A 12,978-nucleotide genomic window follows, 5' to 3' on the forward strand; every position below is an offset into this window, starting at 1 on the left:
CAGGTTCAGGGTAGCTGCATACAATCAACCCTAATACCCACCATCCTGGTTCCGAGAAGCACTCCTGAGACTTGGGGACAAACGGACCCTTGTGCCAATCAGCAGCCGAGTAAGTCCAACCTTCTGCCCCTGTTCTTGCATCACGGTACGGCTTCAAGGTCCCGCTCCAGATCGCGGAAGATCCCAGTCGATCTAGACGCCATGAGATGGCTACTTAGGAGCGATGCCCTCCCTTCGACCAGGGATCGATCTCTGTGGCTCTTCCCGAAATTGGGACTAACGGATAATTATCAATCTCGGCAGCTCCCCTCTCTAATCAGGCCCACAGAAAAGACTGTTTCCAACATTGAAAGATAGGACGTCACGCCTTGGCCCAGTCAAGCCTGTTTTATCTTCAAGCCATCTTTTCTTCATCATCATTACCCGTACAACTGCCTCATCCCGAAACTGGCAATAGTTGGAAGGGTAAGGACGACACAGTTCCACATCGCAGAAACCGAAGCCAACACAGTCAGATTCGCAAAAGGAAACCTCACGCCATATTCGTACTTCACACGCTCGGTTCGAACCCCCGTTATTGGGACGACGAAATAGCTTCGGCCCTCGCAAGGTGTACACAAAATCCGCTTGAATGTCGGCCACCAAGATTCAACAACCTGTTTACAAGGTGTATGAGGTGGGTAATCCTGAGAACCAGTAGAGTTGTCACAGTTGACACGGACAACTAACCATATCTCGACAGCCTGGGTATCACTCACACCGGCCGATCATCTTGGACGAGCAGATCGAGTCTCCTGAGACGCTGACCATTCGGCTGGAGGAAGAGGCGGCCCGAAACGGCGGAGACCTCAACGGGGGATGTGGCCCTGGCCTCCTACCGATCCCCATGTCTGCGTATAAGCCCCAGCCGGCTCAACTGCACGGTAAGTTGGATGGGACGGAACCAACGGCGCTGACTTGATCCCGAAGGGAGGTGTATCGTTTTGACGGGCTCATCTGATCGTTCCGTAGGTTATGCAGATTCGACTTACCAACAGTACCCGTCGTCATCCTTTCAAAACCAACAAACAGAAAATGCCCCGTCACAGCTCAGTCAGATGGCCTTTGCCGCCAACAACGCGGCCGCAGGACAATATCTGACATCACAAGTACCGTCTGGCATCAACATCGATGTTCTGTCGTGTCATCCCAGCGACGGATCGACGGACACCAAAGTTACCGTGAAAGCAACTAGCCAGTACAACCTCCTGGGCAACGGCGTGGCATCACCCGCACCATTTGTGTCCCTTGTTTTCGGATCGCAGCGGTGTTCGGCTCACGTCTCTCGGGATTCTCGAGATGCAAATGGTGTTTACACGTACACACTTACCGCAGCGGCTCCTCAATTTTTGACGACAGGTTGCCCGTCTCTGAGCAATGTTCCCATAGCACTGCTCGTGGAAAACGCAAACGGAGAAGAACTGGCCCGGATAGGAAATGTTGGTGTGTTTTCCTACCATGATGCGCAAGGCGGCGCGGGAAGTGGTGCTGCGGGAGTTGCAGTACCGGATGACAGTAGCCCGCCCGACCTTGGGTCTCCCAAGACCCGATCACCTGTCCACCGAGGCAGCCCACCACATCAGGCCTCCCAACCACGACGAAAGTCGGACGAGTCAACCACACACCAGGGTCTGGGCGATGACACATCTACAAATACGTACGGATTCTCAACCGCCGTCTCGGCCGCTGGTGCTCCATCCCAACAGATGCAGAGCCAAACTCCAACCCATACGGACTTCACTTCGGGGGCAACGGGAGCCTACAACCCGGGTAACAGCAACATGTTGTCCTCCTACCGCAGCAGTTCCTTCTCGGACCACTACCCACCACGGCAACAATCGATGCTCCGATCGCCACACAGCGCCGGGTGGATGTTTGGGAGCCCGCTTGACCCACTGAGGGCGTCGACTTCGTCCCTGCCCCATGGACCGGTTTCCCGGTCCAGCTTCAGTGGTCTCCCACACTCTGCATCTGCTGCACCGCAACTTATCCGGACCAGCACTCTTGCTCAGCCGGCCAGTGGCTACCCTGGGTATGGCGTTTACCAAGAGAAGGCGAGCCTGAAGATGGTTGGGGATCTTAGTGCCATGGCCGAGGGCTGGACCCATGAGGAATGGGAGAACAAGCGAAGACTGGTCTTGTTCCGGAAACAACAGACGGGGAGCGTCCTCACCGTCAGCTTCAAGCCGGTCAGCGCCGCAGAGCGACCACCCCACAGTATCTGCATCAGCTGCATCTGGTGGGAAGAGAAGCAGGCGTGCTATGTCACGTCTGTCGACACCATCCACCTTCTCGAGCAGCTTCTCGCCGCGCCCAGCCGGTTCGGAGTCGATGAGAAGAACCGCATCCGCCGCAACCTGGAAGGATTCCGCCCCGCGACGGTCAGCAAGTCACGACACGAAAGCGAGGAGTTCTTCAAAGTCATCATGGGGTTCGGGAACCCGAAGCCGCGCAACATTGAGAAGGATGTCAAAGTTTTCCACTGGAAAGACCTGTCGGGCGCGCTGTACAAGATTATTTCCAAGTACAGCGCTTCGACCACCACCGTCATGACCCCGACCACTTCGCCACATGTTGCCTCGACACTCGGCCTTGGCGGAGGCTACCCGGCATTGCCCCCGACACCGGTTTCAACCACGTCCAGCGCTGCGCCCGAGACTGCGGGTACCACAAGCTATGTCGGTGGCCCAGGACACCACCACGCTGACTCTCTCATGAGTCCTCGGACACTGTCGGCAGGCCATTCGTCCTGGGGCGGTAGCTACGGGCCCAGCGCCAAGGCACTATCGCCGGCACTCAAGTCCAGTTCACCGGCTGCTGGGTCGAATCTACGGCTGTCGACCACCCTCCCTGTCGTCTACGATCGCCGTGGATCATCCCAGAGCCTGACCTCGCCATATGGGCTCTCTAACCCAGCTTCACACCAACCACAAAGTACACATGCTCACCATGGGCAGCCGGGCAGCGGAGCTTACGGGCAACAGTCAGGTGTTGCCGTGTCGCAGCAGCCCCAGTCTCGTAACTGGGATAACTACTCCGTCGCAGACGGTTATTCCGGGCAGGCCGGCAGCGGTCCAAGCCATGGCCAGGTGTATGGCGGTGGAGGTTACGGGGACGGGGCATCGCGCGTTTGAGCGCATGACCCTCCCTTTCCACATCGCTAGGACAAGGGCGAGGGGAGGAGGAAATAGGGGGTGTGGGGGGCATCCTTCCGGCAGCGGCAGCGGGAAAGGATGAACTCGACGGGTAACACCGCGCTGGGGGTGGTGGGGTGTTCTGTGGGGGTTGGACATCCCGTTTCCAGCAAGAAAGGATGAATCATGACGGGAAGCTGTGTATGTCCGGAGGTGGACGGTATTTACGACAACACATGGATCTATCATCTGTTTCAGGGTGGTAGCAGAATAACTTTGCCGTGACTCACGGTAAGCGGGGCGGTCTTTTGGGGGGGAGGGGGGACGGGCGTGAAGAAGGTGAAGCGGTTAACGGAAGTGGCGGAATGTCGCGCCAGACAGACCGCGGTTGACCACTTAGTGCTCACCTGAACTGGAATTCATCAACTACCCTCATAAGGAACGACGACACCACATCCTATTACGGCATATGGCGGGAGGAGCCGGCGAGATACCAGCTGGGAGGTGGACTGGGCCGCTGAGATGGGAAGAAGTGGCGATCATTTGGCAGCCGAAACATTTATTCGCTTGGGTCCTTGATTTCTCAGACGGTCAGAGCGTGGTGGGCAAGCCCCAGGGCCAAACCCCCGGCCGAGAAACAAGAACGCGCACGACTCGCGGCAGTGCAACAAACAATTCGGTTTTGTTTCAACGGAGAAGTTGCCCGCTCACAACCCAAGCGGCCCTTGGTGGTGTGGTCCCGCGTGGGGACCGTTGGAGGGAGTGATCAGCTGGTTGTTGTCCCAGCCAATCAGGGGCAACCCGAGACCTCCATCTCGACCACTAGGCACATCCCGAGACCACCCCAACACGACCCCAGCGTGCCCCAGCAGCGCTTCAACACCACTCAACACCACCACAATGCAACATGTCAAAGTCTCCGACCCGCGACGTGTAGCAGATCTTCGCGGCTTTGTTTATCGCATCGTCCAAACGAGACTGGCTCGCGCACCAAAACCTTGGACGCCGATGTCACCCTTCTTGGTGCAAATGCCGTCTTGGTGTTGCAGCATGAGGTCGTCGAAATCCTTCATCACACCCCAAGGGAGTGTCTGCATCTTTCTTCGTGACGGTTGAGCTCAGTTTCCCCCGCCTGCCGCCTGCCCACTCCTTGGTCAACGACTCCGTTACGGAGGAGGCCAATGGTCCGGTACCTACCCAGGCACCCAGGATTTCAGGACCGTTGACGACGGAGTTAACAGGATCAGGATCGGCATGGGTTGCATTACAGCATCGATGCAGCCAGCGCGCACCGGGAAACGCCATCTCCTTCCTTTCCCTGCAGGAAATCCACATCTGCACTGGGGAACGAGTGGGAGCCCATCGCCCCCGGTCCTCTGCGCGATCCTCCGGACTCTTCTCCTAGTGGTCACTCTTTCACGACTTCGATTTTGTTGCAGCGTGCAATCACCTCAGCATATCTCTTCGTTCTGCAGAGTGGTCATGACTTGCCCATACTCAAACACCCGCCCCAACTTCCTCGATGACCCTCTTCATCGGGTATTAGAGTTACTTACCCCCACAACACGTCGTTTACCGTTGATCACACCTTCCGTTCGCAGGCCTCCCGTGGCACTGAACTCTTCCGGACTTACCCCCACTTCCCAAGCTCAGGATCGATGTCCACCGATCACCGGCTTTACCCGGCCGTTCCATTAAACGTCTAGCATCGTCAAGTTTCTTTTACCCATGACATCGCTGCCAAGTGCCTGCCATCCCAGGTGCCCTCGCATAAACCGACACGACCTCGCCCCTCGTGCCGCATGCCGCGCGGTATCAGATGAGCATCAAGAAGATTAGGCATTCTCGACGCTAGCGATGTTGCCGACCGATTGTGGCTACACCATGACACTGTCCGACCCTACTTTATTTCAACGGACCTCCACAAAGCGGCAAATTCCTCTTCGCCTCGACCTTGTTGTATTCATTACTACCACACATCGCTACTGGCTGTCTACCTGACTTTGCCCCGGCCCCAAACCACCGCGCCTAGCCAAGGCCAGGACGGCCGCAGAGCTCCAACATGGTTTCATCGTCCCGCTTTCTTTGGTCACCACACCGCCTAGCCGAAGGTGCACCTAACACGGCCATCACTACCTTCTTTCCCTCTCTATTTTCTCTTGTTTGCTCTCTGAAGCAAACGGTTTTCAATCACGGTCACTGCAAAACAACCTTTTTTGGTTTGGGGATGTGCGAGGGCATGACGGCTGTTTATCGGACACGGATATCACGGTATACCCCATGGCTTACTTGCTTTGCTCATTCATTTTGACTATTCCTTTTTTTTCCTCCCTGGGAACGGCTGCATCATTCTTAACTATCGCTGTCATCATCGGCGTTTCTTCATTTGGACCATTAGCTGCCTGACATATCTACTAATAATCTTGGTGTTCTTCTCCTCTCGTTTTGTCGAGGACTTAGTCCTCAATACGCTGTATCTCTAATATCCTTATGTTTTGGGACATCTTCATATGATGACTGGATGACATTTGCTTTAGCTCGGGGAGTTTTCTGGAGGCGATATGTTTGTTTTTCTCTTTCTATCGCTTGGAAAATCGGAGTGCATTGTGTTTGCTTTGTTATTGGACTGGTTGTCATCGAGACTTAGAACTTTTTAATACCCATATTATTATTACTGCCTTGGGATCTTCACAATACTTGGTGGCAAACAGCACACCTGCCATGGTTTCTCCGTTTCGTAACCACAGAAAGTCAATATACTCGTTTCCCAACTCAAGTCTCAAGTCTGTCTTGAGGAAGATTCCTTCAATCTACCCCCCATCCAGTATGATGTGTCATCAACAGTGAACATACCCCTGTGTATGTGAGATGTGAGCTGAATGGTTATGGGGGGCCTAAGGAGGCGTGAATCGATATATCAGGTGTGACAAAGCGCGATATCATTGTGTTTGTGTTTGTGTATGTCACAAACGTGTCTGACCTCATCTGGTTGGTGACATGTGAACGGGGAGAGGAAAGGGGTGGGAGAGGGAGCACGAGATCTTGTGTTCCTTCTCTGGGGTCATTAGGGTGGGGGTTAGGGTTTGTTCGTTTGCGTTTGTCCGGTGCCTCGGTGAGTGGGGAGATACTGCGGACGGCGGCTGGGTGCCTGTTGGTCTGCTGGCTTTTGTGTTTCCATGGCGTGTGTATGGTGAACTTGCATGGCGACGGTCCGGGGGAGTGAGGTAACGAGAAGGGCTGGGTGAGGAGCAATTCACGACACCCACTTATATGAACTGTATTGTCTATGGCATTGACATTGACATTGACATTGACATTGACAATCGTACTTTCCACGTTTATTTCAAGCGCGATGCTTGCTGGACAACTGCCGCTAGACACCGCGGGACTTGTCGTAATTTGTGGCGTCTTCCAGGATGCGAATTGATGGGGGTGTTTTGTGTTTGGAAGGTGGTGGTTGGGTTCACCGTGGCTAATTAATGAGAATTACAGGCTTAGGAGGGATGTGTGTTTCAGTTTCGGGTCATTGGTGATTATCATGCTAGTCTGTTGCGAAGTTGGGTATTGAGAAAAGTTCCTGAGCAAATCGACTGTGGGTTGAATCTTGTCACTCGCAATCTGGCTGTTGTTGCTGGGGCATTTCTTCTGACTGATACGATGTACGCATGAGTACTAGGTCTCGCGCCCCTTCGGTAAATCCAGTGATGGAAATAATAACCCCAAATCTATCGAAATCCTTCCTCGGTGTTCCATCTGCATTCAACCTCCCGTCGGTGTTTAGCTAATTGGTCGCCATGATGAAAGGCAGTGGAAAGTCCCGTCCAGGCTGCCCGGCAAATCGACGCGTCTGGGGGAGAAGCAAACAGCAACAAACAGCCAAAGGCTCTGTTATTGGTTGGGGTTGGCCTCACTACATACATACAGACGTGCATCTCTTTGATGGAGGGGGTGCTGCCCCTTTCATTGGTATGTGGACTCGGCTTCCTGCTCTTCATCGCTTCGGTTTGCCTTACCTTTTCTGCACCTTTGCAGATAAGTGACTGTGGTAACAACTGCGACTGGCTGGCCCGAGGCAGAAGGGGGGCTTTCGCAGTTCAAAGTCATTTGTTGGGGACTGGTGCAGAAGTCATCGAATCAGTTGGACTTGACCCGAAGGCCCGTTGGTTCTTGAGGACAACGTCGAGCGATGATTTAAAATCACAGCAGAGGGCACTTGAAACACTCGGGTAGTTCTCACCTCCTTTCCCCAACATTCGTCTCATTCTACGATAAAACACACCCATAATCATGTCTGGCGGCGGTACTAAAGGTGCGCAGGCTAAGAACCCCGGTCCTAGCAGTGGGTTCTGGCCGGTATCGTATGGCTTCACCAAATTCCTCAGACCGTTTCCATTCTTTACGCTGCGCTTCAGCTCTCAGCTAACCTCATATCCTAATCCTTAGTCCGTTCAGCAGCACGACAATCACCTTCCAATTTGCGGAAGATCAAAAGCTCAACATTCACCAAGCGGTCTTGGAACGATGCCCAGCACTGGACGGTCTGCAGTCGTTGTTCGGGATAACGTATTACCTGGAGAAATTCCCCGTCATAGCTGGACATTCGTTGTTCCACTACCTGTACACTGGACAATACGACCCGCCGCTGTGGGCAGGCCCCCCCGACGCTGAGAGTTCGATCCAGCAGCTCAAGGTAAAGTTTCGGACATACGGCCTGGCACGGAAGGTGAGACTAGATACGCTGGAAACTTTGGTACGGGAGGACATCGAAGCATTTGCCGAGAAGCTCGACATGTTCGCGATCATGGAGGCCGTCAAGGGGGGCTATCCCGTTCCGATCCGCAAAGACCCGTGGTTCCACGATTGGGTGAAGAGACACATCAAAACGGCATTTGCGCAGCCGAAAAAGCTAGTAGAACTGGCACAACCTCAGAACCCGGACGACGACATGGGTGTGGCGAAGGTCATTCTCGGTTGCATGCTGGAGACATATGCTGATATGATGGAGGCGCTGGCCAATGCGAAGAATGAGAATGCGGGATCGGACCCCGCCGATGGCATCACGGGCTTCGACATGATGCCCCCGGTCAGTTCACATGATGGTCGAACCGATGATGATCGGGAGACAAGCACCACGGAACCCTTTGAGGTGGTTAACACTCCCACCGAGTCCCTGGGTCTCAATTCACCGCCGGCGTCCGATCACGAACACCGCCTCAGGCGGGAGTTCTACGACACACAACAGGCGCCTTTTGCTCCGGAACCGGAACTTGAGGCAGAGAACAATAAGCTGGAAGCGGGTGTGCAGCTGGGAATGGAGCTGGACCCGTCGTACAAAAAGAGTAAAAAAGTCAAAAAAGGTAAAAAGAGCAAGGTATGTACTCTCAAGCAACGGTCACATGCTAGTTGGGTTTCACTTTACTAACACTAAACTTGTTTAATCACTTGACAGATTAACCAGACGCTTACACCCGAGCCTCAACCGGTCTATGACGATATCTGACCGGTGCGAATCGCCAGATAATGGCCTCGGGAGTAGGCCAGAGGCCGATGGAAGAAAGGAATGGCTGAGGAGGAGGGCTGAGCGCTGTGGATGAGCTTGGGGTTGGTAGACAGGATGGCTATAAAGCTGTCGCTTGTTGGTTTGTGTCGCGGTCCCTGTGTTATTCGCTTGATTGTATTTTCTCCTTCATCATTTGTCAGGGTTTGCTGGCGATTTTGCGTGGCTGGATGTAGCGAGACTACCAAGAGGAATTTTCGGCTTTGAGCGGTATAAACCGTAAGGTAATCCATTAACTCCTTACGTGGAAATCGAGACCACCCTTATGTGTATTCCAGGATTCATCCCATCAGAATTCTCTTCGCTTGTACGGAGTATAGCGCAGTGCATCAAGAATCCAGCCCAGGCTACCTAGCAGCTGACAAGCATTGTGCGAAAGAAAACGAAAGCATTCGTTTCTTGGGGCTTCCAAACGTGAGGTTTCTCGTGATTGGTTTCTTAGTGTCCTCATTCGTCGAGGTTGGCCTCAGTACATACCTGAGGCCCGAGTGAGGGAGTGCGAGTCTGATGTTTCATTGGCGTGGGAGGCCTGGACATTCGGCTTCTTGCGTCTTGCCGCTGCAGTTTGCTTTAACGCTTGGGACTCTGTAAAGACAATTGGCTGCTTCAAGGACGGATGGAAACCTGTCTGCCTTTTCAATCGGGCGCGGAGCGGGGAATGCTTTGCAGCCTGGGAGAACCCCAAAGATAAGTATCCAGGTCGCCGTCGGTTGGGTTGTGTATTTCTCCTGCTGAACTCAAGAAAACTTCACTTTAATAATGCCCACGGATGCGGCCATGATCACCCATAGTGAGACCGACAATCAGCGTCCCGGCCCAGTGGTGAGCCCCGGGAGCTGGGAGGCATCGTAGGTGCCATTTCAGATTCCGCTCAGGGTCCGTGTATCAGGTTAGGAGTTAACATGATGCTTAACATCTAGCCCGTTCACCAACGGAACTCTCCTGGGGATCCGATTCGCCAATTCCCAGAGCCTTACCATACACAAAGCAATTCTGGAAAAATGGCCGGAATTGAGCGCCCGGGTGGCAGCCGGGAAGCTAGATTTGTCACAATTCTCAGTGACAGCGGGCCACGCCTTGGTCAACTATCTATACATCAAGAAATACCGACCGCTAAAGTGGAAAGGACCCCCTAAGTCTTTTACTATTCTGGACTCTCGGGAGGCACAGGAACTAAGGTTGCGTCTCGAGACCTACGCTCTTACTCGAACTGTTAACCTCAAAGGCCTAGAGGATCTTGTCAAGAAGGACATCGAGGAGTACGCGACAAAATTCGACATGTTCACCGTGATGGACATCGTCAGAGAGACGTACCCCGTCCCTATCGGCGATGACATGTGGTTTCACCCCTGGATCAAATCGCTGATCAAGAACGACCTTCGACGGCCGGAGAAGCTCGTACAACTGGCCCGATCGCAGGATCTGAGTGATGAGATTGGGGCATTGAAGTTCATCGTTGGCTGTCTGACTGAGACCGTTGTCAGTGAATTGGGCTCGTTGACTAGGGACGGGAAGAAGGTAGGTGTTTAACCCACTTTCTACCCACAGAATACGGATTAGCTCAGGTCATGAAATTCTTACCAGGATACTTTTTGACGTCGTCTACCACAGGAAGCATCTTCCGAATCGGGAGACACCTCTGAAGCAACGAGGGCCGACGATAACACTACCGTGGTTTACACGCCGGCGGGATCAGAGCCGGATTCAGTTTCTGCTACCGTTGTTCACCGACCGCCAGCTCATGAATCCCAATCAGTGACCCAAGAAGGCCTTATACCGAGCTTAGTACCCTGGGCGTTTCATACGTGGCTCAGGATACCGGGGGCCGAGAAAAAGGTGGCCCAAGACGAGCCCATGCCGGTCCCAGAACCGGAGCCGTTTGATTTTGGATATGGGACAAAGAAGTCAAATAAAAAGAAGAGAGCTATGGCAGCTTTGGAACAGGAGCCAGAGTGTTTCCCGAAAACAATAGACGACCCCACCGCACCGGAGGCAGACGAGGCGGTTCCTGCCGAGAGCGAAATCTCATTCTCTGTTGATGTAGACGGAGTTTGGGTCAAGAAGCGCGACGGGAAGTGGGGGTTTGAGAAACGGCGGTAATGGCATGAATAGCATGCGAAGCGCGCCTTCCATGCTCGGTTCAATCTCTGTGTTGTCTCCATAGGCTTGTTGGTGGTTATTGTTGTTGGGGTTTCACAAGCTACCTAGTTGTAGATCTATTTATTTTGCGGGTATTAGCATGAGGTGAAGGACGAGTTAACCCAGCAAGTATCCTTGATTCCCGAACCATGTAGTGTCCCCACTTGCGACAAGTGTTCAACCGTGAGCAGCACTGGGACCATGAGCAAGAACCATGAAGAATCCTCGAGCCTTAGAGCTTTCACACGTTATTCACTAGGGAAAGAAGAAAACAGGCTTGCCGTGCCTAGGTATCATGTATCGTGGTATCATACACAGAAAGCCAAACCCCTTCCTCGAGAAACTCCATGCCTCCTTTTTTCAGCTCCTCCTATCAGCGCGCAACCCCCTTCAAATCACTGGACCCCCGACTCGACGGCGACTCGTCCGTCCTCACCCCAGACCTATTCCCATTACCACCACCACCGTGATGGTGACGATCAAGCCGACGATCATCATAATGCACCTGCACATCCGTCGTGCGCATAATCCCATTATACGTCATGATCTCCTCCTCCGAACCACTCGGGCTCACGCTCCGACACTCGGTCAAGCCCATAACGGGATGCCCACCGCCGCGCAGGTTCTTAAGACGGATACTGCTGTGGCGGGTAACGGCGGAGGCGGATTCGGTGCGGCCGTGGTGAGACGACAGGGTGTTCTCGATGCCGGTGCCGTTCTTGGTGCCCCGGTTGCCGGAAAGTGCATAGGGGGTGCTGCGGCTGCTGGGATGGGGGTAGTTGTTGTTGGGGTTGTATTTGTTGTTGGCGCTGCTGCCGCCGAAGAGGCCGGGGAGGACGGAGCGGAAGAGAGGACGGAGGGCCGGGGCGCAGGCGGAGGCGATGGCGAGATTGGATTCGACGACCGAGAGGGTGACGGTGATGTTGTAGAGGGGATCTGTGGCATTGGATTTGAGGTAGAAGAGGGCGATGACGCCGTGGAGACGGACGATGCCGATGATGGTGACGCTGGAAAAGTTAGATTTGACTGCTGCTTGGCCCGGGAAGGGAGAGTAGCAGAATTGTGAAGGAAATGTTAAAACGTACGCAAGACCCATGGTAAAGATACCGAGCACGGCCACCTTGGCAGCCCGGGGCATCTTCAACCCCAGGAAAATCCAGAACGGCAACGCAATCACCGCGATGTCGGTCAAAATCGTGATACTCGAGATCGTGACGTGGAACGAGTTGTCGATGCACTTAGTGTTTGGATCAGCCTTGACGGCCGCGTCCCAGTTGGCCTCGATGGGTAGACACTGTAGGGTAGCGACGAGGAAGATGGCAATGGCCTGCAGCGCATTGAACGTGTTGAGGAAGTAGATGGCGTTCCTCACACCGGGTTTCTGGCCGCCGAGGCGTAGTAGGAAGCAAAGCACCGAGGCTTTGACGAGGGCGAGGATCGGGTTGTAGAAGAGCTGGGCTAGATAGAACCACCACATCCCCGGTGCCGGGTCAAACTTTGGCACATCCCATGTGTGCCAGCCAAAGTATTCCAGCTTGATATCTGTTTGACGCATGGCCATATGTCAGATATCACAAATCCAATCAACAGTACCGTCAACACCACCAACTTACACATGTAAAACGGCCCGATCATCATGAGCGAAAAGATCATGGCTCCCGTAATGAGATAGTCGTCGATGCCCCATGTTCGCGTCCGGATGCGGGTGATTGCCCGTAGAATGTAGGTAACAAACGCAAGTGCCGTGAAGAAGAAAATGACGAAGACGGCGGCCTGCTGCAATGGCGGCGTCGGAATGTCGAGAACACTCTGGTGTTCCGGGCGGCGAGGAAGAATCGCCATCTTGAGCATTTCTCCCCGCTCCTTGTCGTTTTCGTTGGTGTCGTTCTCTGTTCACCTTCTTGTGTTTGACCTCCACCCGCCCTTTGAGACACGCACTGGGTGGGCCTTAGATCTTGAGACACTGGGGGGTTTGACTGGGTTTTATGGCTGGCCCACGAGATCGATCGATCGACATTGGCCAAGGAAGAATCCTCAGGCAGGGGCTGTGAGAAGATCACAGCATGGCGGAACCAAGATCTCGGGTCGTTCTTCGCTGCGAGGAAGGCC

The 12,978-nt window shown here is 53.9% G+C and overlaps 4 protein-coding genes across 4 annotated transcripts; 3 read left to right on the forward strand and 1 right to left on the reverse strand.

The window, feature by feature from the left end:
• Positions 1 to 631: 631 nt before the first annotated feature.
• On the forward strand, positions 632 to 3,173 carry C8A04DRAFT_13413 (uncharacterized protein; the record flags this gene model as incomplete). The annotated part of the gene is made up of 3 exons (XM_062777700.1): positions 632 to 676; positions 743 to 923; positions 1,012 to 3,173. The coding sequence occupies 3 exons, from the start codon at positions 632 to 634 to the stop codon at positions 3,171 to 3,173; spliced, it is 2,388 nt and encodes a 795-aa protein (XP_062635585.1).
• A 4,287-nt stretch (positions 3,174 to 7,460) lies between these two features.
• Positions 7,461 to 8,673, forward strand: C8A04DRAFT_30174 (uncharacterized protein; the record flags this gene model as incomplete). Its single annotated transcript, XM_062781274.1, has 3 exons — positions 7,461 to 7,531; positions 7,617 to 8,544; positions 8,623 to 8,673. 3 exons carry the CDS (start codon positions 7,461 to 7,463, stop codon positions 8,671 to 8,673), a joined length of 1,050 nt encoding a protein of 349 aa, XP_062635586.1.
• An 816-nt stretch (positions 8,674 to 9,489) lies between these two features.
• Positions 9,490 to 10,830, forward strand: C8A04DRAFT_30175 (uncharacterized protein; the record flags this gene model as incomplete). The annotated part of the gene is made up of 3 exons (XM_062781275.1): positions 9,490 to 9,578; positions 9,651 to 10,248; positions 10,342 to 10,830. 3 exons carry the CDS (start codon positions 9,490 to 9,492, stop codon positions 10,828 to 10,830), a joined length of 1,176 nt encoding a protein of 391 aa, XP_062635587.1.
• Positions 10,831 to 11,242: 412 nt separating this feature from the next.
• C8A04DRAFT_13406 (uncharacterized protein) lies at positions 11,243 to 12,720 on the reverse strand (the record flags this gene model as incomplete). The annotated part of the gene is made up of 3 exons (XM_062777697.1): positions 11,243 to 11,876; positions 11,955 to 12,411; positions 12,483 to 12,720. The coding sequence occupies 3 exons, from the start codon at positions 12,718 to 12,720 to the stop codon at positions 11,243 to 11,245; spliced, it is 1,329 nt and encodes a 442-aa protein (XP_062635588.1).
• Between the last annotated feature and the right edge of the window lie 258 nt (positions 12,721 to 12,978).

The sequence above is a fragment of the Dichotomopilus funicola genome (genome assembly GCF_033296635.1).
Source record: "Dichotomopilus funicola strain CBS 141.50 unplaced genomic scaffold C8A04scaffold_47, whole genome shotgun sequence".
NCBI classification, from domain to species: domain Eukaryota; kingdom Fungi; phylum Ascomycota; class Sordariomycetes; order Sordariales; family Chaetomiaceae; genus Dichotomopilus; species Dichotomopilus funicola.